The sequence below is a fragment of the Solea senegalensis genome, linkage group LG21, assembly GCF_019176455.1.
Source record: "Solea senegalensis isolate Sse05_10M linkage group LG21, IFAPA_SoseM_1, whole genome shotgun sequence".
Lineage (NCBI taxonomy): Eukaryota > Metazoa > Chordata > Actinopteri > Pleuronectiformes > Soleidae > Solea > Solea senegalensis.
Genome location: NC_058040.1, coordinates 15,589,594 through 15,615,931, shown reverse-complemented (window position 1 = coordinate 15,615,931; position 26,338 = coordinate 15,589,594). Strand labels below are relative to the sequence as shown.

At 41.8% G+C, this 26,338-nt stretch overlaps 1 protein-coding gene across 1 annotated transcript; it reads left to right on the top strand.

Annotated features, from left to right (window-relative positions):
• Window positions 1-306: 306 nt before the first annotated feature.
• Window positions 307-26,338, top strand: arrdc1b (arrestin domain containing 1b). The gene is made up of 8 exons (XM_044012272.1): window positions 307-495; window positions 13,863-13,973; window positions 19,712-19,762; window positions 21,652-21,806; window positions 22,512-22,694; window positions 22,790-22,966; window positions 23,725-24,163; window positions 25,029-26,338. The coding sequence occupies exons 1-8, from the start codon at window positions 378-380 to the stop codon at window positions 25,091-25,093; spliced, it is 1,299 nt and encodes a 432-aa protein (XP_043868207.1). The 5' UTR covers window positions 307-377; the 3' UTR covers window positions 25,094-26,338.

The window sequence follows — 26,338 nt, the reverse complement described above, 5'->3', positions numbered from 1 at the left end:
TATATAACATACATTTTAATAAAACATTTAAATAAAAATGTAATAAAAAAGTTAAATTAACATTTTAAAATATATAAATTTTTAATCATATTTTCCAAGTTGTTGTATTATATACATAGATATATTTTATATTATTATTGTAGATAATCTGGATTATAGTCGGGCTCTCACAGTCAGAGGTTTTCAGTCAAAGTGACGTCACTGGTCTCCATGGTCTCGTGCAGCAGGTGAGAGGAGCAGCGTCGCTTCCTCGCGCTCTCCTCAGACGCAGAGCGGCGGAGCTGCTGAGCGGAACTCAGCGCAGGAGGAGCAGAGGAGCAGAGGAGCAGTAACAGTAACAGTAACAGTGACCCAGGAGGAGCAGGAGGAGCACAGTCATGGGGAAGCTTCAGGAATTCGACATCACTTTCGCCAACAACAAGGTGGTTTACGGTTCCGGAGAGTCCGTGAGCGGAACCGTGAAGATCCGGACCTGCACTTCTGTGCCGTACAAAGGTAAGAGCCGCTCACCGGAGACACACTGTGTGGAAATCAAACTTTTCCCTCGGTGCTTTGCTTTGGTTCAGGGGGCAGAGAGGAGCTGCTGACGTGTTTGTGGCTCCTTTTTTCCGCCTGGAAATGTCGCATGTTTGGGGGTTTGTTGTAGAAGAAGCAGCGTTTTCAGCAGCAGTAGCGTTTTCAGCAGCAGTGGCAGTAGAGTGATATTAAACCACATCCTGATCTTTGTCCTCCTCCTGTGTCTCCTCGTAATGTTTGAGGCAGGACAACAGGTGTCAAGACACTTTTCTGTCCAACTTATGTCAGACTTTACATTCTTTAAAATATCTACAGGAATCGGTTAAAGGGACAGTTCAGGGTTTCCTAAACTGTGATTGTGTCAGGATGAAGTGACATGAAATAAAATGTGGGCCATAGGTTTGACACCTCTGAGTCATTTCTGAAAGACAGTGTACTTTCCCCAAAGATAAAGCTGTAGTTTGTAACTTTTAAAGATCAGGCTGCTGATTTACTGATTCATACCAATTTAAAGAGGTTTATATGTTTAATCGTATCAACACGTTAATGCTAACTGGAAGCTACATTGTTTTTGCAACACTTTTGGAAAAGAAGGGTGAAGTTATAGGTTTAATGTTGCTAAATTTTACATGTTATTTTTGACAAAGATTAGCCAAAATATTGACTTGGATGCATTATCAGTTTTTGAGAAGCATTGGATTTAAAAATGTACTACACTCTCAAGTCATTAAGGACAAAAATGTCCACTTCCTAAAAACGCTATAAAATAGTACTGCTTTTTTGGGTTAAATCTTTTGATCAACTTCAGTCCTGATCAAAACTATCAAATATTGAATAATGATCAGGATTTTAACCCTCTATATGGCAGCTTGATTACATGATGCTAATATGTTTTATGGGAAAAACACACAAACACAAGTTATATGGAAATAAACAACTTTTGGACCTTGTTTTTGACTGCCACATAAATCAACCCGACGACCCGTCGCTCTCCTGCAGCCTTCTTTATTTACACACCCTGACAATTAACATACCAGGGCCTTGGTATCAGTGAAGAATCCCACAACAAGGTACCACACAATGGAGTCTCTGTGTTCCATCTGTGGCAAACAGCTGCTCCCCTGCACCTCACTGACCTGCTTCACCCACATACAGCTCAGGTGTGGTAGGTGTGTGAGACACTGACTCACAGTCATAAGCATTAGCAATGCGAGTAAGGACGTCGTCGCGCTCAGTGTGAATGCAGCATGGCGTGTTTTATGCCTGGAAACAAGCGTGTCGTTCGCTCTCTTTCAGCACCAGAGTCCATAGAGAAAATCATCGCAGAGCAGCAGCTCCTGTGTCTGCGTGAGCTGAAATCGCTGATTTTCTCTATGGGCTTTGGTGTGGGAGAACGTGCGGGTTAGCAAGCAACAAAAACGCCAGGTTCCTGTTGTTGACAGTGTGTCAAACGGTGAGAGGAAGCAGTGAACACATTCCTCAGATACTACAGACTTAAATGAACATTGACTTTATCTGTTGAGGCTTTTGTCAAGTGGCTAAAATCTTGTCTTCACTGCGAGTGAGCCTCGGTGTCTCGGGCTGCTTCTGTGCACTGTCCCTTTAAGTGAGAACCTTCGCTAACTCCATCTCCGGCTTTCAGTGCTTCTGTTAATGTACTGTAAATGCTGAGACTGCATTAACTGCCCATGATGGTTCCATCAGTCTTGAATCACGGTGCAGCAGGGAAAGTGTGTGTGTGTGTGCGTGTGCGTGTGTGCGTGCCTCTACTAACAGTGAGAACTTCCTGTTTCTTTTTGTGTGTGTGTGTGTTTCTTCTCCAGCGGTCGCTGGTTTGTTTCCGTCAGACTGAACCGCGCGTCGTTAGCTCCCGGTTGTGTAATGAAGCGGATGATTCGCGATCCCTGGACAACTGTGCACCATGTTCACGAGAAGTGACTCCACAGAGTGTTTGTGTTGGTCCTCAGGGTGCGACGGTGTGTGTTTTTATCAAAGTGGACACTCTGTGTGTGTGTGTGTGTGTGTGTGAGACACAGAGATGATAATAATAAAAGTGATACATGCTTCCAGCCTCGCTGTATTATTGATGATGGAGCCATTAGACGACATCTGTATTGATTAGCTTCCTTCACATGAGCAGAGGCATGAAAGCATCATTGAACATGAACCATGACTTTGTCCGACCACTTATCACCGTCCCTCGATATTAGCTTCATTAAAAGTCTACGTCACTTTAAGTCTAGAGCATCTTCAGAGTGTGTTTTCTGCTTTATCTCACTGTCGGACACACATTTACAATAAGACCAAGTTTGTGTAGCTTTGGGGGAAACCGCCCGCGCTCCTGTACCAAACCCCATTAAGAAAATCATCGTTTTTAGATCACAGGGACGCAGGAGATGCTGTCTCCCGCTGCCTCCGTCAGCATGTTTATGTGTGTCATTGTGAAATGTCTGTGTTTGAAATCCTATGTTCAGATTCACCTCAGTGACACGAACTGACCACACGAGGCAGCAGTGGACCAGCCGCTCCTGTGTCCCCCGCGATCTTAAAACGATGATTTTCTCTATGGACTTTGATGCAGTTTCCTGTTGGAATTGGCTGTGTAATGTTGAGATAAACATTAAACATACTCTTAAACTATCAAACTAATATTTAGCTGACGTAGATTATAGCTTAATTACTCTACTTTTAGCTGTTTTTTCCATTCTCCCTCCTCATTTCTCTGATTAGCGCCACCCCCAGGGGACACGAAGCAGTGACACTGGAAAGTTGTATTCACATTATGAATCTGTTTGCAGTGTCATATTCTTTAAATGAACATCAATATTTGGCACCAGCGTATCAATAATTGTCTCTGAGGACTTTTATAGATTGGAGGTTAAAGGGCGTCGTCCACCTGTCTCTTCTCTTTAACCTCCTCTCAGCCTCAGTGTGTATTGATACTGGAGATGTAGCCACATTGACCGGCGGTGAGGACATTTTATCTCACGAGTGAGACTCACTGTCCACCGGGGTCCACCGTGTGTGTGTGTGTGTGTGTGTGTGTGTGTGTGTGTGTGTGTGTGTGTGTGTGTGTGTGTGTGTGTGTGTGTGTGATGCCCCTCCTTTTACTCTCCGTTTGACCCGTTTATGAAAACTGTGTCAGTCATCAGAGGCGTAAATGAGACGCTGCGTTCAAACGTTCACTGTAACCTGAGCATAATCTGTGGCAACACAGGCCAGCGGCCGGACTGTATGTAAACAAGACGAGCTGTGTCCCCTGAGACGCACACACACACACACACACGCACACACATATTTGTCCTGGATGTTTCTTTTCTTAATCTTTTATTTAAACTTTGTTGATCACACAGTGAGGCTGCACTCACTCTGTTTGACAGAAAGTCCAACAGCGAAGACGACAGCGGTGCCCAAAAGCTAAATTTAGATTAGGGTTGCTCAATGTGGGGCCTGTGGGCCAAAATTGGCTCGCCAAATGTTTTTTCTTTATGTTTAATGTTTTCATTAAGTCGGTACGACAAATGCATTTATGCAGGGTGCAAATGGATGGCAAAATTCCAAAGTTGTCACACGAGTTGTAGTTTAATTTTAACATGTGTACTTCAGCTTGAAAATGAATTGTTTTAGAAAAAAAAGGTGTATTTTTTTTCTCCTTTTCATGATTGAGCTTCTTTTTGAATTTGAATCTTCAGCACTTTTTAAAATTAATTTCAGACAAAATTATTGTCTCATGCTCCGTTTTAGTAAAACCTTTGTTTTTTCTCTCTCATTTCTATTCTGTACTTAATTTCAAATTTTTAATGTTTTATATAAAGCACATTGTGTAAAATACACTTTGTGTATTTTAGAATCAGAGTTTATTGCCAAGTAATATTCACACATACAAAGAATCTGACTTCTCTAAGAAGAATAAAATTAGGATGTAAAAATAAGAAACGTGGGTGAAAAGGAATTATTTTCTTGTTTTAAATATGGTTTGTGTTCACATGTCGCATAAATCTGCATTTGTTAACACAGTAGTATATTATATTACTCTGACACTTTAAACGCTGATATTTAATGTCATGGAGACTTTTTACAAAACAACAAAATAACAAAAACATATTTAGTTACGTTAAAAGCTAACAGAATATTTCATTACAGGATTCAGGGATTCCTGGAAATGCTTGCGTCTTATTACAATAACAGTGGGTGTTTTTCTTTTGGCTCACATCGAGTTTCAGTTTGGGCTCCCGTGGTTTGGATGGTGTCACATTTATAAGAATAACTCATCGTCCACTTTATTAGGTACACAGTGACACCTGGTGTGGTTTTCTAACGTGTTGTGGTCTTCATAATTTAGTTATAACATGAAACTGTTTGAGTTATTGTTTCCTTGATCCAGTCTGGTCATTGACCTCTGACCTCTGACATTTTCTCCCACTGAACTGCTTAAAGATCACCAATCAATCACCTTTTTCTTCCTCATTCTGACGCTTAGTTTCAGCATCAGCAGCTCGTCGGGATGAATTCAGTCAGGCTTGTGTTAGACGGTAAATGAGTAAAAATCTAATCCCTGCAGATTAAACTGCTACTGTCACAGCTGCTAATGCAACTTTATTCACTTTCCCTTGTTCTCGTGTTCTATTTTCTCAGACTCTTCGTTGTGTCTTTTGTCTGAAATGAGGACTGTGACACACGGTGGATCAGGAAGTGAATCTGTGACTCACAGTGACTTCATCCTCTCCCTTTTATCTCCACGTTTCTGCCCCAGTGTGGAGGTTCTGATAAGGTTCACATGGTAAATGCTACGTTTGTGCACTGCCATTATTTCTTTGGCACATGCTTCACATCAGTGTTTTGGCAGGTGCTGATGAGTCAGTGCTCATCACATGGTGTGTGTGTGTGTGTGTGTGTGTGCGCGTGCGCGTGCGCGTGCGTGTTCCCCGCTGTGAGTCGGTGACAGAGTTCACACTGATGTTGTCAGCGGAGACTTAATGACTAAATAAAAACAAGCGGCAGGAAGTAGGACACAGACGCAGGACACAGAGTGTAAAGAAGATGTTGGAATTTCCCAGTTCCTTGTCAGAAGTTTAAACTGGAACGCCCCCTCAGCTCAGAGAGTGGGAGCATAATGGTACCTCACGATACGCGATACACGGTCCATGATACCAATAATATCATCATACGATGATTCTGTGATAATCAAAGTTCAAAGTGCAGGATTTCTCTGTTTATTCTCAATACAGAGAACAAAGGTCAAAGGTCAAAAAGCCTATATGTATTGGACGTGGATACAGAATCTCCTAACATAGCTTTCCCCATCATTATCCCGCTGTAAACTCCCTCTTCTTCTTCAGTCAGGTTCCACACCAAGTTTCCCCCTCATTCATTCATTCATTCATTCATTCATTCATATATCGCCAAATCAATATTTTGAACCACCACTAGGGGCGACCTCACAAAGCCCAACACAGGATTCTAATTCTTTAAGTCAGTCAGTCGTACACAGAGTACCGATCCATTTTTATACACGGGCATGTTACGCCGCTTGTGTGAACAAAAGACGGGGTAGTGTTTGTGCTAACAGTAGCTAACGATGGCTAACAATGGCTAATAGAGGCTAACAATGGCGAACAGTGGCTAACAATGGCTAACAGTGGCAGCTAACAGTGGCTAGGCAGAGATTATCTATGTTTTTTGGTACACGCTCAACCCGGAGGTGACGCCACTCCGTTCCAACTTCCGATGTCAATTGAACGCACTGTGTATAAACTCGACACAGGGAAAAACTAAAAGTACACACACAAGGAAGAACTACAAAATAAAACAGGAAACCAAGAACCAGAGGAAACCAGAGACTAAGAACCAAAGAAACCATCAGGGAGAACATGAAACACAACAAAGCGAGGCGTCTGTCGGGGTACAGAACTGTAACTAACGACTATTGTCTCTGTTAATTGATGTGTTTAATGTGTTTGGTCTATTAATGAGTCCGAAAATGTAGAAACTATTGATCCGTGTTTCTCAGACCTGGAAATGATGACGTTCTCCAATGTCTTGTTTTTGTCCAACAAACCAAAGTGATTCAGTTTTTATTGATTTCTTTGTTTACACAGAGCAAAAGAAACCAGGAAAATATTCACGTTTAAGAAGATGAGAAGTCAGAGAAGCTTTTTTTTTAATTATTGAAAAAAACACTCCGGCACTCTAATATAATCAGTGTTTATTGAAAATTCTGGGAAGCAGCAGTTCCTGGACTCAAGTTACATCCAAATCCCTCTCTCTCTCTTAAATAATTTAAGTGCCTTAAATGAAATGGAATGTTCTGGTCACGTTACAGTACTGTGCTAAAGTCAAATTAGAAAAGCCATTAGATTTGTTGCTTTTCCAGAAAAAAACACCTTAAACCTGGAATTGAACGAGTAGAAGTGAAGTTACTGGTAAAAACCTGTGTTTCTTCTATTATTTCATGTTTATTCAACATGTTTGAGCATCAGAGTACACAAGATGTGTAAATTAATATGTATTAACGCCTACTTTCAGTCACATAATCCCAGTCCAAATGCCAACGGTGACAGAGTTTGACCGACATTAAAAACAACAAAGCTGTTGTTGACATTCACACAGTCCTGCACACGCTGTGCAAATAACTTAACAGTGTTATCGTTCAAATTCTTTGTTCATATTTGTCTTAGAAAGAAGTTGTTCACGAGGCACAGATCAGTGCCGCAGGTGCACCCATGGTAAATTGCCATGGCAACAATACACAATTTATATGGACTTTGTGTGGCTTTCTTTCTCAGAATTCCAACTTTCTGACTGTAATCTCTGAATTTTGACTATAATCTCAGAATTCCAATTTTCTAACTTTAATCTCAAAATTCTGACTTTCTGACTATAATCTCTGAATTCTGACTTGCTGACTACAATCTCAGAATTCCGATTTTCTAATCTGAGAATTCTGACTGTAATCTCAGAATTCTAATTTCCTGACTTTAATCTCACAATTCTGACTTTCTGACTGTAATCCCAAAATTCTGACTCTAATCTCAGAATTCTAATTTTCTGGCTGTAATTCCATAATCCTGACTATAATCTCAGAATTCCGACTTTCTAATCTCAGAATTCATGCTGTTTTTTTTTTTTACTTTCTTCAAGAAAGCGTTTTTTTTACATGTGCTCCTAATCCCGTGCAGCCTAGATGCTCAGTGTTGTAAGGGTTAATGTTGTTGAAGTATCAGTTGAGACACAGTTGAAGCAGCGGCAGCAGTTTTAAAAGGTTCCACATTTACTTTAATCTGAGGGGAAAAACCAACTTCAGTCAGAGCACATGAAGGCGTGGCACTTTCCATATGAAATCACAGATTAGAAAAGTTCCGTCCGTCTCTGAACTTTGGTCTGTGATTCACCGCAGTCACATGACTTCATTATTACTTCACTCACAATATAATCTGATTAAAATCGAAAATGAGGGCCAGTTAAAAAAAAAAAAATAGTGCGGGGTCATGTGAGGAGAACAAGGACGACGTTTAAATGTAGGTCACTGTTGACATGGAAACCATCGAAATTGATCTGAGGAAGTGAAGGAGATGAGTTCTGACCACACACACACACACACACACACAGGGAAACAGAAGAACAATGAATGGTTTCTCTTCACGTTACACTTTGTGTTTGAGTTTGCAGATTACAGATTACATGTCTTCTGATTGATGTGGTGTGACGTAACCTCTGCAGGGATAAGCCTCTTACACACACACACACGCACAGGTTACTGTTCTCCCATATGTGTGTGCACTTAAAGGTCCAGTGCATACAATTTATTTCCAGTTGTCGTAATATTTTTATAATTCGTTGTTAATCCAATACTCCAGAATAATCCTATTACAGTGGCACATGATGGACAAACTAAACACCTTTTTTTTAAAAAACCTACTCACCTGTAGACATAGTCAACGTCAGTGATCATAGTTTACTTTGAAAGCAAAGTTGTAAAGTAGATTAAAGCTGGACGAGAGGAGCTTTAAAGGGATAGTTCAGTTTTTATATATACTCTATGTTTGTATGAGGTACTGAAACTCCCTGGTTAACACAAATGCACACAAAAATAGCTGAAAAACGATCTTTGTGGCATGGCTGCCGGCACAAACGCAAGGAAAAAAACAGATTTAAGCCACTTAACAAAAATAAAATCTATGATAGCTGGAGATTATGTCTGTGACTTTAACTCACAGTTAGACAGGAAACTAAAGTTGGTTTCATTTTTATAAACTGTTCACTCCTCCACACCAAAGCCCATAGAAAAATCCAACAATTTTACCACCTCCATCAGTGAAGTTCAAACGTCTTATTTTATGACTTCTGTGTTTGAAATCATTTGTTTGGATTCACCTCGGAGACAAAAACGTCCTAGATGAGGCAGCGTGGACCTGCTGCTCCTGTGTCTCTCTGAGCTAAAATCGAAGCTTTTTTCTATGGAATCTGGTGCAGGAGTGAGATGTTTACAAAGTGAGTCAAACTTCAGTTTCCTGTTGGACGACGTCTGTCCTAACCGTGAGATAAAGCAGTGGACATGATACTCTAGTTAGTGGCTAAATTCTGTCTTTCCCCGTGTCCCTGTGTCTGTCTCATGCTGGTTTATGTCAAAACCGTCCCCTCTGTTGCTGTGTCGTCGTGTTGAACATGAATTGATTCGTCCTCTGAGCGTCTTCGTCTTACAGAGGTCATTCAGGACACGTCTGGACAAACAGTCCTTGGCTCCGTCCTTTTTTTGTCTTACAGTCAGGAGTGATGGATCAGTGTTTGACACGTCTGTCACTGACAGGAGGCATCAGGAAATCAGCGCTGGGAAAGTGAGAGGGACTAATTGTTTTCAGCACTTAAAGATTTAATGAAGGTGGTTAAGTGAAGCGTCGGATTTCGCTGCCGCTCTGTGGCGCCGAGCGAACGCCGCGACCTCTGTGCTCTTATGTCTCAGCTCGGACCTTTTGTGCTGTTTTACTCTGTCGGAAATTCCTGTTTATTCCTTTTTTAAATGCCTGGCAAACAGTTCAGTAGTTTTAAAGTATGATTGAGGAAAAAAAAAACACTTAACAAAACACAAATTTAATAAAATCATCACCAGATTAAGTCCACAACAACCTCACAATATATTCACTGCTTTAACTTGTTGCTTATTAGCATTTTCCAACAGGAAACAGAAGTTTTGAAAGTCGCTTACCCTCTGCACTGAATTCCATTGAGAAAACCAGCGATTTAAGCTCTGAGGACGATTGTGTCACTGAGGTGAATCCAAGTGACGCTGTTCAAACATCGAAGTCACAAAATACCACGTTTGAACCGACCGACAGAAGCAGCAGAGCATCAGCAACTGCTGCGTGCCGGGATCTAAAATTGCTCATTTTCTCTATGGGGTTTGGTGTGGGAGAGAAAGCGGTTTTAAAAACGTAGGTTTCCTCCTGGAACAGCTTGTCAAACAGTGAGATTAAGTTAACACGCACTTAATGTGATTCAGATTTTTCCTGGTGAGCCTTTGTGGCTGTGGTTAACCCACTTCAACCCCCCCAAACTAACCCTTTAAACCCTTTTTAAAACTCTCTGTTTTATCTAGATGACAGTTGTGTCTTATCACACACACACACACACACACACACACACAATCTTTTTGGGAGTTCTGATTATGCAGGAATGTTTAAATGACGTCTGAAGACAAAGTTTCGGTGCATGTGAGGAATGTGCTCTGTTGTGTTTGAGAGGGTCTTTGTTCTTGTGAGGTCCAGACCTTCACTCATGAGGATGATGATGATGATGATGATGCTGATGCAAGAGGCTGCAACGTCTGACTTCATGGTTTCATCCCGGTAAAGTTTCAGTCTGTAACAATGATATCGTGAGAACTTCTTGAGGGAATCCTGTCAGATTTGTCAGAAGTGTTTTTTGATTCCATAATCATCCACATGTACATTTTCTGTGAGGGTGCGTGGACACGACGTCACTCCACGGTCGTCTGAGTGAGATTATTTGTCCTCACCATGGACAGTTTTGCCTCATCATCAGCTGCGTGAAGCAGAAATGTTGATTTTTTTTTTTTTGTCAGTTTGCTTTGGTTTGTTTTGCCATGTGGCTGCGCTGTGAGACGTGGATCTCAGACTTCTTACTGTGCACTGATTGTTCTGGTGATGCAGTCAACCACAGTCTGTTGGGTGTGTGTGTGTGTGTGTGTGCGAGATTTCTGCTGACTGTGCAACAAACTGCCCCTCAGGGATAATGAATAAATAACAGTTTTGAATCACTTTGACTGGATTAAGTGTGTTTTTAAAGTTTTTTAAAGTTTTTTTTTAAGTTCCTTAAATGTGTCTTTGCTTCAGATGACAAAATACAGGATAGGGAAACACTATTTTCATAGTTTGGTCCCTAAAATGTCAGAACATATTCAGTTTGAATGATTTCTTTGTTACATGGAGCAAATATTCACATTTACGAAGCTGAAAACTTCTCAAAAACTATCAAAAATAGTATAGTGAGGATTGATCCAGAAACTGAGTAATAATCGATTAATCATTGCAGCCCCGGAAGTCGAAGTCGGTGGGCTGACGTTAAAAAGAAGAACAGTGAGGTGTAGCTCTTCTTCTGTCATGTATGTGATGAGCCGACGCCTTCACTTCCTCATCAGAGACTCTGTCTTTGGTTTAATGAACCAGCTGCAGTCGTGTTTACTCTGCAGGTCCAGAAACATTATATCAATGACGGAGCGTCTCTCTTGTATCCGTCTGCCCACACACACACACACACACACACACACACTCACACAGAACATTCACGAGTAGTAGTAGCACCGGGATCGCCTCCAGACGGAGAGGATCCTGGAGCCACTCAGTGTGTTGGTAACAAAGCCAGTCAGCTGCTGAGTCAGAGCACGCTCTTCTGCTGCTGCTGCTGCTGCTGCTGCTGCTGCTGCTGCTGCTGCTGCTGCTGCTGCTGCTGCTGCTGCTGCTGCTGCTGCTGCCTCTTCCTCCTGTCCGCCTGAGGCTACGCTTTGTTCTGCTGTAAATTCCTCTGCTGGCAGCGTAATCCACTGTGAGGGCAAGTTAGGAATCGTCCGTGTCAGAAAAACCGAACACTACTTTTAAGGGCTGAGTTTGTGCTGCAGGATTTTAGTCTCTAAATAGCTTTAAATTGAATGTTTTTGCTCCATTCTCTGGCGTTACATATACTCTTACTGGCACCAGTCCCTATAAACAGAAAAAACCTCACAGGAGTTATTGATCCACTGCTGCCTCCATTTGCATGTTCAAATATATTATTTTGTGACTTCTGTGTTTGAGATCCTGTGTTTTAGTTTTTCTCAGTGACACAAACCGACCAAATGTGGCAGCAGCTCCTGTGTCTCTGTGACCGTAAATTGATGATTTTCTTTCGTGGTTTACAAACTTCAGTTTCTTCATGGATTTGTAAGACTTAGCAGACCTAGGTTGAAGTAGATTTTATGAGGTTAAGGTTCATTTTATTAAGTTTTCCTGTTTGTATTCCTTTCTGGTGCAGTCCAGTGCTTTAATTATACCGAAAGTCATAATTAACACAGTTAATATTAGAAAACATAAATGTAAGGCCTCCTAAAAATGTAGTTCCAAATGATTTACTTGTTAAAAGTACTCATGCTCTGAGTTCACTCTTCAACATGGCTGCTCCTGGCGTCGACGTCATGAAAGCTGTTGTTTTCAGTTTTTCTTTAAAGAAATAATCTGTGTTTTTACAGATTATTAGTACTGTAAATCCAACTTGTGTCTGTGGACGTGTTACTCTGGTGTTTCTATGAATGAAATACCACTCGGTGTGTTCGGTTAGCTAGCTAGTTAGCAAACCTAGCTGTAATGCAACTTGTGAACTTCTGTGGAAACTGAAATCAGTAATTTGTACAAAAAAAAGGCTTAAGCATGGACTGAGATAACAGTGAGTGTCTGTAGAAGACGTAAACAAATTTAAAATACACATTTTGTGTCATTTTATTCCACTTTCAGCTCCTTTAATACAAGCTGGTTTTCAGTAAGGCATGCTGCTAATTGTTAGCATGTCGATTCTGACTTTTTCTACTGTTCATTAACTTAAAAAAGTGAAATTCTTTAAGATGACACAGCTTTAAATCAGAACAAAAGATGAATTAGGCTCATTTTCACCGTGTTTTTGTCCGTGTTTTCAGATTTTTCTGTGTACTAGCTTCTTATGTTATTTCCACACATTAGCATGTGCAGTTTGAATCTGGTCAAAATGACGTACACTGTAGAAGACAATGTCAGTGAGACTAACATGTTTTAGTCGGACTCTCAGCATATTTGTGTTTTTGCAACGTCTAGAATCATGCTGTCATTTATATCCCGTCACTTCTGTGTTTTTGTCCGTGACGACGGTGTGGATGTGACGTGTGAAGGTGTTGTTCTCCTGCATGAACGAGGCAGATGGCCTGAGCAGCAGATTGCATGTTTAAATTAATGACCAAATAAATAGACACTGAGCCGTGGACTTTTTTTATTTATTTTTTTACTGAAACCAAAGGTCCCTCCCTCTTCCACAGAACTGTGCCAACAGACCTGCTGGTGTGGGGAGAGCAGCCATCTGCCATCTGTGTGTGTGTGTGTGTGTGTGTGTGTGTGTTGTCTGATGCCAGGATAACAGGATTCAGCGTTGGTATGAGCTGTGACAGGTCAAACACAATCTGCAGCTTGATACTGTATTTGTCTGTTAATGCTTATGTCGTGTTGATAAACGTGAGCACTGAGTGTTTTTAGTGCTCGCTCTCGCTCTCTCTCTCTCTCTAACAACGTGTTCTCTCGCTGTTTCGACCGCCTTTCCTGAGAGGAAACTGAAATTCATGTCGATTTGTAAACCACTCGCTCTTCCGCACCAAACTCCATAGAGAAAATCAGCCATTTAAGCTCGGGAGCGACACAGGAGCTGCTGGTCTACTGCTGCCTCGTTATGTAAGCTTGTGTCACTGAGGTAAATCCGAATAAAGGATTTCAAACACAGAAGTCACAAGATAACACATTTGAACTCACTGAAGGAGGCGACGCAAACCTCAGTTTCCTCAGAAAAAGGTCGTCTAAGAGCAAGATGGAGCGGCAGACATATTTCTTAAGAGATCATAGACTTACTCTAATGTGCATTGTATTAGATAAGGCTTCTGTTAAGTGGCTACTAATCTGTTTTTCCCCTTTTTTACTGACCGGACCGTGATTTGACGGGTCTGTGCAAACGTTTCACCAAATATAGAAAAAAGACTCTATCATTAACTCGTCCGTCAAGAAGGTTTTTTCCCTGCTGATTCGTCACTAATGGAAACCATTTTATCTCTCCTCTCTTCTTGGCAGCGATCAAGGTGAGCTGTCAAGGCTCGTGTGGAATCTCCAACAAAGTGAACGAGACGTCGTGGAGCGTGGAGGAGCAGTACTTCAACAGAACGCTGTCTGTGGCTGACAGAGGTGACGACAGTTAGAGGAAAAAGATGCCTCATGAGTTTTCTACTGATTATTTTCATTCATCTTGGTTCATTGATGGAGAAAATGGTGGAAAATGTCAATCAACTGACAATGTCTCTAAAGACACCAAACATGTTCAAGAAGCTGAAATCACAGAAACACTCCAACTGATTTGATGATCAATATAGTTGATGATCAATGTAGTAGTTGGAGCCTTATCTGGAAGTTAACACCTAGTTTTAAATCACTGTGACATCATAGTTTTTATATTTTGTTTGAAACCAGAAGTAACCATGTTTGGAAGAGAGGGGGTGGAGCCTGTCCATATATATATATACAGTACCTGCAACTATGCACCTATTGGACTGTACTGAAATAATGGAGCCGTCAAATGTTGTCGTCATGTTTACAAAGTTTACATGACGACAACATAAGTTTGCCCCGGTGGACATGTGAGAGAATACAGGTTTCAGACACTTCCACATTGGCTTCATTTTTTTCACTGTGACGCTGCAGATTCCCTGAATGTCACAAAGCGACATATCTTTCTCATCTGAGAGCGCTGACATGTCGGAGCCCCTTATCAAAACAAATCATCACTGTGTAACGCGAGTGAAGGCTCCGCCCCCCCAGCTCATTTGGCTTATGGGAAATATGCTGCGAGGGGATTAATCTCTCAGCCGCAGCAGCAGCAGCAGCAGCAGCAGTGAGGAGATAAAAGCCTCAATCAGGCAGAGTAACAGTGTCCAGCCTCGCTGTCTCCCTGAGGTCACACGTGGTTTCCAGCGGTGACTCATGAGAAGACTGGACCTGCTCCACAGAGGACGGGTCTTTTCTTTTCTTTTGTTTACGCCCCCTCGAGGCCTCGCCGCTCGTCTGTGGAAGTCAGAGCTCACAGGACGTTTATTGCTGCGCGTGATCTTCCATCTTTTGTTAAATCCCACAGCAAATGATGTGTGTGCAATATATGAATGAGGATTATATCTATATATTGTGATAAAGTATCTGTGATGAATGTTTAAAGGCTGTTGCATTGAGAATCATCATACATTTGTGAAATACACTAAATATTATGAATTAAATATCACAGATATTGATCACTATATAAACTAAAAATATCCAGATATCATTGTTAAGACATTCAGCCTTACCTATAAGCTTGATAAACCAATGATAAAAAAGGTATTTTATTCCATATTGCCCAGCCAAGTGTGCATTCAATCTATTGTTAATGTTAATGTCTACTGAGGAACTTGTTGCTCTTTAGAGCATGAAATGAACTGTGTTCTTCATCATATACAGCTACTGTATACACATCACTTCTGTCTATATTCTACATTATAAACAATGTACTACTGGAGAGTAATTTATCTTCATTTACTGCACTTAAAGACTGCAGAATGACAACATATTCATACATAAGCTCCTTCATACTTGGTGTTATTGCTTCAGTGGCATTGACCTTCTTTATTTAAAGATCGCTATCACTGGGCAGCAGATTCAGACTGAAGAGGAACATGTGTGATTCCGTCCTGGCCGTGAAACAATGGACCGGCTCTTTACTCTGGCAGAGATCCTGGAGTACACATTTTCCAGCCTACCGTGTTTTTTCTGTTTTGTGGATTTGGAGAAGGTGTATGACCTGCTCCCCTGGGATGTTCTGTAGAAGGTGTGGCGGGCGTTTAAGGTAAGGGCTGACACTCAGGGTCATCCAATCCCTGTATGCCCAATCCGTATCCGGATACTTGGTGGTATGTCCGGTGGATGTTGGCCTCTGCTAGGGCTCCCCAATCCCGTTTGTGAAATTCATGGACAGGATCTCCAGGTGCAGCCGTGGTGAGGAGGGGTTCCAATTTTGGTGGCCTTTTTGCAGATGATGTGGTCGTGGATCGGCACCTCTAAATCAGAGGCCATGGTTCTCAGTAGGGAACCGATGGATTGCCTACCCCAGGTGGGGTCTTTACCCCAACTGATGGAGTTTAAGTATCTCAGGGTATTGTTCATGGGTGAGTCAAAAATGGAGCGTGAGATAGAAAGGAGGCCAGAAAATCAGAAGAGTCTGAGCGGTATTGCGTTCGTTCTGCCGCACTTTTGTGACGAAAAGAGAGCCGAGCCAAAAGGCAAAGCTCTCAATCAGTTAATCTTTGTTCCTATTTTCACCTCTGGTCATGATCTCAGGTATAAGCAGCCAAAATGAGTTCTCTCAGCAGGGGGCTCTCCCTTAGAGATGAGGTGAGAAGCTCAGTTGTCCGGTAGGGACTCTTTGTGTGGACCCTTTGTGTGGAAAGGAGCCAGTTGAGGTGGTCTGGGCACCTGATAAGAATGCCACCAGGGCACCTCCCTATAGAGGTGTTCCTAGAACGTCCAACTGGGAGCAGATCTTCGGGCAAACCAAGAACAAGGTGAAAAGATTATATCTCCTTGTTGGCCTGTGGGTGCCTTAGTCAGAGTTGGACGATGTGTTGATGTGGACGAAAGGGAAGTTTGAAGGCCCCTAATAGAGCTTTTGACCCTGCGACATGATCTTGGATAAGTGTTTGACGATAGATGGATGGATGGACATCACTGGGCAGCAGATTCAAGCTGTAGACATAACATTGACATGTTTACATTAAAGCCGGAGTGTGGAAATGTGTAGAAAAACTAACATAAGCAGGCTACGCCTACCAAACAAAACATCCCAACCACAGCTGTGTGTACTCTAGTCAAAGCTCCGCCCACCTAAGTCCTTAGGAAGTTATGTTTTTTGTAATGTTGCAATATTTGCAACTAAAGTAAAGTTTTGTGTGTGAAATGTAATGTTGGCTAATTTGCTAACATTACAACATTTTATGATGTTTTTGATAATTTTGTCTTAAGGAATGTTTTTGTGAAGCAATTTGGTTACAAGACAACATTTTGTAACAATTTGGTCATATAAGTAGTGTTTTTTGTGATGTAGCTACCATGGTTTTCTCCATTGCAACATTTTTTAAACATTTTTTGATGATTTAACTTCAGTTTTTCTTGAAAATATTTGAACATTTTATGACACCTTTTAGTAACTTGAGTTATTTTTTGTTACTATACAACATTTTGTTGCATTTTTGGGTTTTAGAATTGTTAGTAAGTATTGTTTTTATGACATTAGTAACATGTGTTGTATTATTACAGCTTTTCCTAAGTAATGTTTTCTCTCACATTTGTCTGTTTTTGTGGACATCGTCTAAAAGCTTACACATGTGGACTGAGCAAGGACAGAAGGCTCCGCCCAGTTCTGTTTAAAAAAAAGTAATAAAAAAATCTAACATTGAGCATAAATGAGCCGTAAAGGTCGGGTCAGTAACTGTTGGAAAAGCTACAACTCACACATGCGCCTTCTTCCATATCTGCTGCAGTGTCCTGACGACACATCGTGAGAGCACGGACGCGCAAGTAGGCGGGGTCAGTTAGTGACTGACAGGTACGGTAGCCAATCAGTTCCATGTGTGATCTGACTGAAGTGATTAGTCATGTTGTGACGACGGCAGACGGCAGATTTGTCTTTCCTCTGTCGCAGTCTATTTTATTTATTAAGGATGTGAAGAGGATCACAAAGAAATTACTGAGCGGAGCTTTAAATTCAACACACACACACACACACACACACACACACACATGAGTCTGGAAACTTTTGTGTCTTTATCTCCTTTCATTCTCCCAAATGTCATTGTCTTCCAAAAATGGGCTGAGGAACACTCAGAGAACCAGACAGGAAGTGTGATAGAGCACCACCACACACACACGCGCACACACACACACACACACAAAGCAAGCGTGGCTCACTGATAATGTGGTATGCCACAGATGCTTGGCAGTTGGCAGCATGCACAGCAGTGACGATGATGTCATAGTCCACTCTTCATCCTGTCAATGTTGTTGGTTAATGACCTTCAGGAAATGAGGAACGCCCCTCCCACTGCCGCGCTGCTGCTGCTGCTGCTGCTGCTGCTGCTTCTACTAACTCCACTGAAGCATCTGTAGTTTTATTCATGAATACCATTTCACACATCTCTGCACAAACTGCAGGTATTAGAAATTCATTTGCAAGTTTCCTAATGTGTGTGTATATATATATGTATGTGTACATATATATACATATATATATATATGTATATATATATACACACACACACATACACACATATATATTGTTTTTTATTGTTGTCCCCAAAGTTGGGGTCAGGTTTCACTGAACTCTGGCTGCTTCTCAGCACCTGTGTGTGACACACTGACTCTGTACAAGTGCTCTTCAAAAGTCCCCACGTTGGCCCTTTAATGGCAGTTCATCTGCAGTGCTGCTGCACCTGCACTGGTTTAGAGCATGACTGCATCTTCCTCTGTGATGCAAATGAACCAACACACGCACACACACACGCACACACACACGCACACATACGTTCTCAGGAAACAGAAACTAACGGAAGAAGTGCCGTTTTCTCCGTCCCTAATGAGTTGAGACGAGTTTCTCTCTGGAAGAACTTTTATCGCACAGTCAGATCATCTGGTGAATCAATAACCTGGTTTACTGACGTGTGACGGAGAGAGAGGGGGGAGGAAACGTCTCTAAAAAGGCTCTTGTTATCAGTTTAATGGACCCTGTGAGGCAGTGTCAGCATTTAAACTTTTCCAGAAACTTCAGTGAAAGGAGTGACTTTGAATTCCGGTCGGTAAATATGGAAAAACTATTGACATTGAATCTGAGTGTAGAAAAGCTGTCAGAGTAACATTAATCACATGTTTTTGTCACATTTTTAACACCGTTTGGTCAGTAAATCCTGTTTCAGTTTCTCCTCTGTCCATGTGCACAAATCTACTGATATACATAAAGATTTCTAACTTTTGAGCCGAGGTTTTTAGACCCAAAAAACCCAGAAACACCTTTCAAAATGCATGCAGTCATGTGATTCCCAAACTTAACTAAGACGTAACCAGACCAAGAATTACTATATATGAGCATCCGCCGGTCTCTAGTCATCAGCTGCAGCCCTCAACCAGTCGCTCTGTCATATCGCACGTTCTACATGATGTCAACACATGAGCTATCAATGCTTTTCAGAGTCTAATTACATACACATGAGGCTTTCTTTAAAAGCTCCAGTGAGTTATGACTTTATTATATTGACCAATTGTCACAGAGAGGAGTCGACACAAGTTTTGTTGACACTAAGAAAAGTGAGCTGACGTCTGCCTCTCACTCTCCGCTCGGTCGTTTCTTGCTCTGCCGGTAAAATCACTCATTAACTGCCGATAAATCACTCATTAACTTCCCTGGGAAGAGCTGCAGCTCTGCCAGCGAACATGTGTCGCTCGCCTCACGCCCCCGACGCTCGCATCAGCCCGTGTCTGACCCGGGTTTCACTCGCCCTCTTTTCATTTCACCGCCAATGAAAAAAAAATAATAAAAAGGAATGTCAGCGCGGCGACAAAAGCCTGTTTGTGCCTGAAACTCCATCCCAGTGGGAAAGTAGGTGAGGCACACACACACACACACACACACACACACACACGGGCCACTCCTGTTTACTCTCGAGTTTCCAACACTTCAATAAGACAAATGAGACGCTGTACGTGCACGTGATGTTTGCTGCCTGCTTTTAACAAACATACTCTGAATATCTTAACGTTTCTATGTCATTTATGATCAAATAAATCAATAACTGTCCATGTTTTCATGCTGTTTATTTTCCGCTGTGTCACTGATGGACCGCCCTCTCTTACAGGAACGCTGACGGCAGGCGAACACAGTTTCCCGTTCCAGTTTCTCATTCCAGGTGAGTGTACCTGCTTGTTCCTCTGTGACCTGGCCACGCCCTCCTGTTCCTCTTTTTAAAAAAAAATTGTTTTATAATTTTTTTTCTTTTCTTTTCTTTTGTTGTTTGCTTCTATTTATCAGGAGTGACATCAGCGTCTGTGATAACACAGAAACTTTTCCACTGTCCGGGCCCACACACACACGCACACACACGCATACACACGCATACACACGCACACACGCACACACACGCGCACACGCACACACACGCAGTGATAGTGGAAGTGTGTGAAAAGTCACCTCATTAACATACGCTTGTAATAATGAGGAAGTTCTCTGGGTTCATAAACCACAAAAACGTTCTTACAGGGACAGTTCAGGTGTTCACCCTCAGTGAAAACATGGCAGCCAGTGACCACTTAACAAAAGGCTCACCTACATAAAATCAAAATCTTATGAAGTCTCTGATATCTAAACAATATTTTAATCTCACATTAGACAAGCTTTTCCTCAAGGAAATTCAATTTTGTGTCACTTTGTATGCCGCCCACTCTCCTACACCAAACCCCATAGAGAAAATCAGCGTTTTAAGGTCACACGGACACAGGAGATGCTGGAATACGGCTGCTTTGTTTGCTAAGTTTATGGAAGTGGGGTAAATCTGAATGAGGGCTTTTACACACTGAAATCACTCAATAACACAGTTGAACTTACTGACGGAGGCAGCAGTGGATCAGCGACTCCTGTGTGCGTGAATGTGTGCATTAATGCAATATTTGAGATTTTCTCCATGGACTTTGGTGTGGGAGTTACAAAGTGACATAAGCCTGAGTTTCCTGTGAGAAAAGTGTGTCTAACAGTGAGTGAACATTTCTAAAGACATTGTACACTAGTCTGATGTATTCCCATTGTCCCCCTGGTGGCCATGTTTTAAAATGCCTCTGTGTCTCAGGCTGGTTCTCTGCACAGGGGGCGCTCACGGTGCAGACTATGTGTCTATACCTTCAAAAAACAACACCTGACTTCTTCTTCTGTCATGGCAAAGTTGGGATTTTCCCTGCATGAAACGATAAGGGTGAGGTGAACATGGTTGCCACCTGGGGGCGCTGACACAGAGCATGGTTTGTCTTGTTATCTTGCACTCTGTCAGGCGTGGGCAGTAGCACAGGGCTGGATCGGGTTATTTATAGTCCTCGTTCTCGCTCTGCTGGTGTGTAGTCACTGTTTAATTAGTCTTCATGTTCCCAAACTTCTCCCTCCCCTCCTGTCAGACCTGAGAGATGTGTGCTACTGCCCCCTGCTGGTGGAACACTGTTAAACTGCCCTGTTCCTACAGGAAACTCACTCTCTCTCTTGCTCTCTTCCACACCAAAGTCCATAGAGAAAATCAGTGATTTTACCTGAAGGCACACAGGAGTTGTTGATCCACTGCTGCCTCTGTTAGAAAGTTAAAATGTGTTATTTTGTGACTTTCGTGTTTGAAATCCTTTGTTTGGATTTACTTAAGTAGCACAGATTTACCAAATGAGGCAGTAATTGATCAGGGAGTGCTGGGTGCACGTGAGCTTAAAACGCTGATGTTCTTCATGAACTTTGGTGCAGGAGGGTTCCACAAACTTCACTTTCCTGCTGAGGAAACTATAACCTCTCCCATTTAAGCTGCTTTCAGACATGCTCTAAATGTGAGAGACATGTTCTTAAGATGGTTCAAAGTCACTCAGAATGTCTCCTGACATGAAATCAGCTGATAATGTCCCAGTGAGAACACACCAGGAGAAACTCAGGAGGGACATTTTGCAGAATTCCTGTGTGAAAATGGCGGCACTCTCTTTGACATATAGTCTTTACCTTCCTCAGTAACTGTCCACTATGTCACACTAACATCCGCACCGTCCTCCGACTCCACAGCTGCTGTCCCGACTTCCTTCGAGGGACCGTTTGGGAAGATTTCTTACCGCGTGGTGGCAACCATCGACACGCGGCGCTTCTCTAAGGACTACAAAATCAAGAAACCCTTCTATCTACTCAACCTGCTCAACCTCAACGAGGTGCCGGACGTTGAAGTAAGTGTCCACTGTGCAGGGACAGGTTAATGTTTTGAGTCACTGCTGACTCATGACGACCCAGGGACAGCGGGTTTGTCTTCCAACCAGAAGGTTGGGGGTTCAATCTCCAGATCCTCCAAATCTACATGCCTGAAAAAAATCCAGATAAAATCCGGAAAGTCTGCAATATCTTCAGAATATGTTTCTAACCATTTCTAACATGAAAAGAAACATTTAAACTGGTCACTCTGCCACACCAAAGTCCATACAGAAAACCAGCGTTTGTAGCTCACAGCGACACAGAAGCTGCCGGTCGTCTGCCGCCTTGTGTGGAGAGTTTGTGCCACTTCGGTAAACCTTAACAAAACTTTTCATCTGCCAAATTCATAACATAACATATTTGAACTTACCGATGGAGGCAGAGGTGGATCAAAAACTCCTGTTTGCTGTGATGTACAATGACTGAGTTTCTCTATGGGCTTTGGTGTGGGAGAGTGACATGTTTACAAAGCTGTTGTCAAAGGTTGATATAATACAGCAAATGTCTTCTTGTGATATTTTTCCACTTAAGCTGATGTAGATTTTATGAGGTGGCTTTTTGTTAAGTGGCTAAAATCGGTTTCTCCTCTTTGTTCCTCGTTAATCTCTCTCTCTCTCTCTCTCCTCTCTCTCTCTCTTTCTCTCTCTCTCTCTCTCTCTCTCTTTCTCTCTCCGTCTCTGCAGCAACCGAACTGTGCGGTGACGACAAAGAAGTTCAGCTACCTCCTGGTGAAGACGGGGACGCTGATGCTGAGAGCTCGCAGTGACCTGAGGGGCTACGTTCCTGGTCAGGTCATCAAGTTAGCGACTGAGATCCACAACAAGTCTGGGAAGGACACGGGATGTGTACTGGCCAGTCTCATACAGGTAGACACTGGAAATGTATTAAACTGGGAAAGGACATTGACACGGTTTAAAGTCACTCTCTTATGTATTTTCATGTGTTCATGGTTTCTCATCAGAAAGTGACCTACAAGACCAAGCGACCCTTGTTTGACCTGCGGACCATCGCTGAGGTGGAAGGAGCCGGAGTGAAAGGAGGAAAACACGCAGAGTGGAGGGAGCAGATCATCGTCCCTCCTCTTCCTCAGTCAGCGTTAGCCGGCTGTAGCCTCATAGACATCGACTATTTCATCCAGGTCAGTGTGTGAGCGTGTTACCGGTGATTAAAATCAACCCATCAACCATTAACCATTAAACTAAACTAAACCAAGTGTAAAAGTAGCCGCTTAAAAAAAATCAAAAAATCACAGTTTAAGATAATATAACAAACATCACTGTTGATGGTTGTAATGCTAGCTCAGTAGCTACGTCTATTATAATGTCATCTGTTTATTACGGCTTAAGTAATACTCCATTAGCACTTAAGCTATACTCCATTTGCTCTTAGGTTATACCACATTAGCACTTAAGTTATATAACATTACCACTTATGTTATATTACATTAGCAGTTAAGTTATACTCCATTAGCACTTAAGATATAGTACATTAGCATGTAAGTTATACTCCATTAGCACTTATGCTATACTCATTAGCACTTAAGTTATATTGCATTAGCACTTAAGTTACATCACATTAGCGCTTAAATTATAGAACATTACCATGTAAGTTATACTCCATTAGCACTTATGTTATATTGTATTAGCATGTAAAACAGCTTTGCTAAATATTTATAAAACCATTTAATTAAGTAGACACAACACAGCTACTGAGAATTGAATTGATGAACAAACATCACTATCAGCAGCTAAAAGAAAAACAACATCCATTTACATTCAGTGATGAATGTAAATCTTGAGTTTTAGTCTAGAACTCTGTGGTTTGCAGCTAATTTTATGCCTTTTGGGTTCAGGCTCATTGTTGTGAACTTAATTCAGGCTCATGTTTTTGTCACAGGTGTCGCTAAAATCTCCAGACGCAGTCGTCACTCTGCCCATTTACATCGGCAACATCGCTGTGAACTTGTCTCCGTCGAGGACTATCCCCTCCACTCCAGACCACTGCGGTGCCGCGGGGGTGACACCCAGTGCCCCGCCGGTGGAGGAGGAGCCAGTGGAGGGCGCAGGTGGCATGGTCAGTGAGGAGATCCCGACAAAGAGTCACTCTCAGCAGGATCCCTCAGGTCAGCCGGTCACCATGTCGCCCAGCGCCTATAGCTATGCGCCGGGTGCAGCGCTGCCTCCCAGCCACAGGCGGCCCGACGCGTCCGCACCTCTGTTCTGTGTTTCCACCGGGGCAACCATTCCATTCTTCACAGAGGGAGATGTGACTCCCATACCTACTTCCTGTTCCCTCATTCTCCCTCCAGAGTACAGCAGCTGTGACTACCCTCATGGTTAGTACATCTGTGTCATCTGTGTAAAACGCTCACTCTCCCATACCAGGGTCCATAGGGGAAATCATCAATTTTACGTCACAGCACACAAAGGGTTGTGGAGCCACTGCTGCTTCCATCTGTAAATTCAAATGTGTTCATTTTGTGACTCAAAATCTGTATTCATCCTTTGTTTGGATTAATTTAGGAGACACAGTTTTACCAAACGAGGCAGCAGTATATGAGAAGAGAGTTTGGTGTGTGAGGGTAGTACATTTTAAATCTGAACCTCATTAGTTAAATGGAAAGTAAATCATTTTTGTGTATTGTTTCATAAACATATTAAAAATGTTTCATTTATAGCATTTTTTATTATTATTATTGGACATTTTTGTCCTTAGTGACTTAACAGAGTAGTATATTTTTAAATCTGATGCTATACAAAAACTAATAATTGCCATTAAAGTCATTATTTTGAGTAATCTTTGACATGTTTAATACTGATGTTGTTTTTTGTATTTTTTCTATAAATAGAAACAGTGACATCAAGTAATCAAACTGGCATTTAAAGGGTTAAAATCCTCAATATTTTTGGTAGTTTTGAGCAGGGCTGAAGTTGTCTAAGAGATTTATGCAGAAAAAAGGAGAACAAAAAGTATTAATCTGCAAAGATTTTCTTGCAGATTTTTTTTAGAATTGGGCAATTTTGTCCTTAATGACTTAAGAGGGCAGTAAATTGAAGCCTGAGGGTTAGCATGCATATCTTTAGGTGAGTCTTTTCTTAAGAAGCTAAAATCTGTTTTAAAATCAGCCATTTTGTTTCATAAAACCTGAACTAACCTTTAAATGACGACTTTTCTAACCGTTGCTCTCCTTTGCGTTCCAGAGCCGCCGCCCACTTACGAGGAAAGCTGCAGTAATGCCAACTCCAGCTTCAACAACGGACAGTAGACAGCTGGTGAAGCCCACTCGCACCTGTCTGGGGTGAAAGGCGGTGGACGGAAGCCCCAACACCCCAAAGATTTAGTCCCGTTGTCCTCCTTGTCCTGTACTGTTTTAGAAAAAATGGACCTTATCTTATATTAAATATAAGAATTTTAATTTCAGGATCGTGACAGACATACTGGGTGATCATCACTGTGCCTAAGAGACATCTTTTGGATTGACACGGAGGATGGACGGACGTGTGTCCTTCTTGGGGCGGGGGAAAATGTTTCTTCTTTTTTTAAAATAATTGTTGCATCTGTGATGCTTAGAAAATGTCTTCAGTCGGAAGTCTGAAGACACCCAAAGTCCTACTGCTGTGTGTGTGTGTGTGTGTGTGTCCTCTTCATCAGCAGGACACAATCGTCTTCACTTAATGGGATAGTTCATGTTTTCTGAAGGGTGTTTGAATGAGGTTTTGACAGAGACCCAGCCTGGGCTTAGCTTTGACTAAACAATATGTTCACTGTTTTATCTCGCTGTTAGACGGCCTTTTTTTAACAAATAAATGTACGTTTTTGTCACTTTGTAAACCCCTCTCTCTCCCACACCAAAGCCCATTGAGAAAATCAGCAAATTAATGTCACAGCTCACATTAGTTGTTGATCACTGAGTTCAAATGTGTTATTTTGTGACTTGGGTGTTTGAAATCCTTATTTCAGATTTACCCCAGTGACACAAACATACCAAACGAGGCAGCAGTACAGCAGCAGCTCCCGTTTCCCCCTGTGAGATAAAAATGCTTGTTTTTGTTGGGCTTTGGTGCGGGAGAGTACACGCTTTACAATTTTCCGTTTCCTGTTAGAAAAGACTAACGGTGAGATAAAGCAGCACTAATTAGACCTGTCAGGATGGACCAGGCCCCATAAAACTAATTTAAAGCCCTTTGTGTATCTTTTAGTGACCATCTTAACAGTTCCAACCATTGTACTTTTTAAATCCATCACAGAAAGGCGTTAATGAGGAATGTTTTCTTATTTATAAATATATAAAAATGACTGTGCAACCAAAAGAAAAAAAAAGATTTAAAATTGTTTTATTGACCCAAATTAACCACTTCCAATATTTACATATTGGTTTATGTTGAAAATAAGTTGTTTTTTTTTCTGTACCAGATGTTGATACAATGTAAAAACTTAAATTTAAAGAAGACCACGTACACTGACATGCTCTGGTTTGGTGGTAAATAAATCACATTGTTCGTACATTCAA

Coding starts and splice junctions, on each gene's coding strand:
- arrdc1b (XM_044012272.1), top strand. CDS start 378: ATGGGGAAGCTTCAGGAATTCGACATCACTTTCGCCAACAACAAGGTG. Junction 13,974..19,711: donor GCTGTCTGTGGCTGACAGAG/GTGACGACAGTT, acceptor CCTCTCTTACAG/GAACGCTGACGGCAGGCGAA. Junction 22,967..23,724: donor ACATCGACTATTTCATCCAG/GTCAGTGTGTGA, acceptor TTTTTGTCACAG/GTGTCGCTAAAATCTCCAGA.